Source organism: Triticum dicoccoides, unplaced genomic scaffold, assembly GCF_002162155.2.
Source record: "Triticum dicoccoides isolate Atlit2015 ecotype Zavitan unplaced genomic scaffold, WEW_v2.0 scaffold89032, whole genome shotgun sequence".
In the NCBI taxonomy this organism is placed as follows: domain Eukaryota; kingdom Viridiplantae; phylum Streptophyta; class Magnoliopsida; order Poales; family Poaceae; genus Triticum; species Triticum dicoccoides.
The window spans coordinates 6,783-8,040 of NW_021308024.1; the positions used below are offsets into that span (position 1 = coordinate 6,783).

Below are 1,258 nucleotides of genomic sequence, written 5' to 3' on the forward strand. Positions count from 1 at the left end.
ATATACAGCCTATACAGACCAAATGGACTATCCAAACTGTTAGAAATAATCTTGAGCTGGTTTGCTTGCACAGGTGGTGTGAGTTAACTGAGTTTAGGTTGACTAGCTATCAGGACTTGTACACGTGTAGGTCTATGTTTCCTAGTCAGAGTAGGATTGCGAGTACTACTACGGATAGGTGATAGAGTCCATCACCGAGTCATGTTGAGTCAGGTGCTGCGTGCGTATATACGTGTATATAAGCACGGTAGTGCCGCAGTTTTGGATAAGCGAGGAGGAAAATAGAAAAGAAATAAAGTTAGATCGAGCGAGCGTTTCGACGAGAGATCCATCGAGCCCCGCCCTAGCTTCCACACATCTCATCTACGTACGTAGTCCGCTCGCCTTTTTTTTATCCCCTCGTCATGAGGAGGGTCATGGCGGCGTCACCGCTGTTGCTGCTCTTGCTGGTGTCGCTGGTGTCGACGGCGGCCGCCACCAGCAACACATCGGAAAGCTGGGAGAGGAAGAGGAGCGAGGAGGAGACCCGGCAGATCTTCAGGGAGTGGAAGGCCATGCACGGCACGACCAACAGCTCCCTCGATGAGGAGGAGCAGCGCGCGTACACCATGTTCAAGCACAGGCTCGGCCTCATCGACCGGCAGTGGCATGACCAAGGCTACTCCGTCTTCTCCTGGGAGAGGGGGAGGAGCGAGCAGGAAACGCGCAAGATCTTCGCGGAGTGGAAGGCACGAAAACCAGTTACTACCTACAGCTCCATCGCCCACGAAGAGCACCGGTACACCATATTCAAGGAGGACCTGCGCAAAATCGACCAGCACAACGCTGGCTACGCCATCGGGGTCCACAATAACAACAGATGCCTCAACCAGTTTAGCCATCTCACCCAAGAGGAGTTCGAAGCCGTTTGCTGCGGGTTCTGGCCGGAGGAGCCGTCCGAGGCCAAATTACAGAGGATAGGCGAGATCCAGGAGCTGTTGCGGCAAGCATTTACCCGTCCCTTAATTTAATTCTTGGTTGAAAGGGAATTTACTGGATTGCTTTTTTATTTGTCATCATGTATCTCCAATGTTTTCTATACCAACAAAAGTAGAGGATCTTTTTTAACACAAAAGTAGATGGTTTTCTCATAGATGAAGTTGTTAGGATATATATCTGCTCGCGCGCGCGCGCGCGGTGTGTGTGTGTGTGTTTTGGCTCATTGTAAAAACTATTTTACTAGAGTTGAGCAAAGTATTTGAAGTGTTTTAGCAACATC

At 50.2% G+C, this 1,258-nt stretch overlaps 1 protein-coding gene across 1 annotated transcript; it reads left to right on the plus strand.

The window, feature by feature from the left end:
- Positions 1-416: 416 nt before the first annotated feature.
- LOC119348338 (oryzain alpha chain-like) lies at positions 417-1,010 on the plus strand. The gene has a single exon (XM_037616518.1). The coding sequence runs from the start codon at positions 417-419 to the stop codon at positions 1,008-1,010; it is 594 nt and encodes a 197-aa protein (XP_037472415.1).
- The last annotated feature ends 248 nt before the right edge of the window (positions 1,011-1,258 follow it).

Excerpts from the sequence above, each read along its gene's own strand:
- LOC119348338 (XM_037616518.1), top strand. The coding sequence starts at position 417 with ATGGCGGCGTCACCGCTGTTGCTGCTCTTGCTGGTGTCGCTGGTGTCG.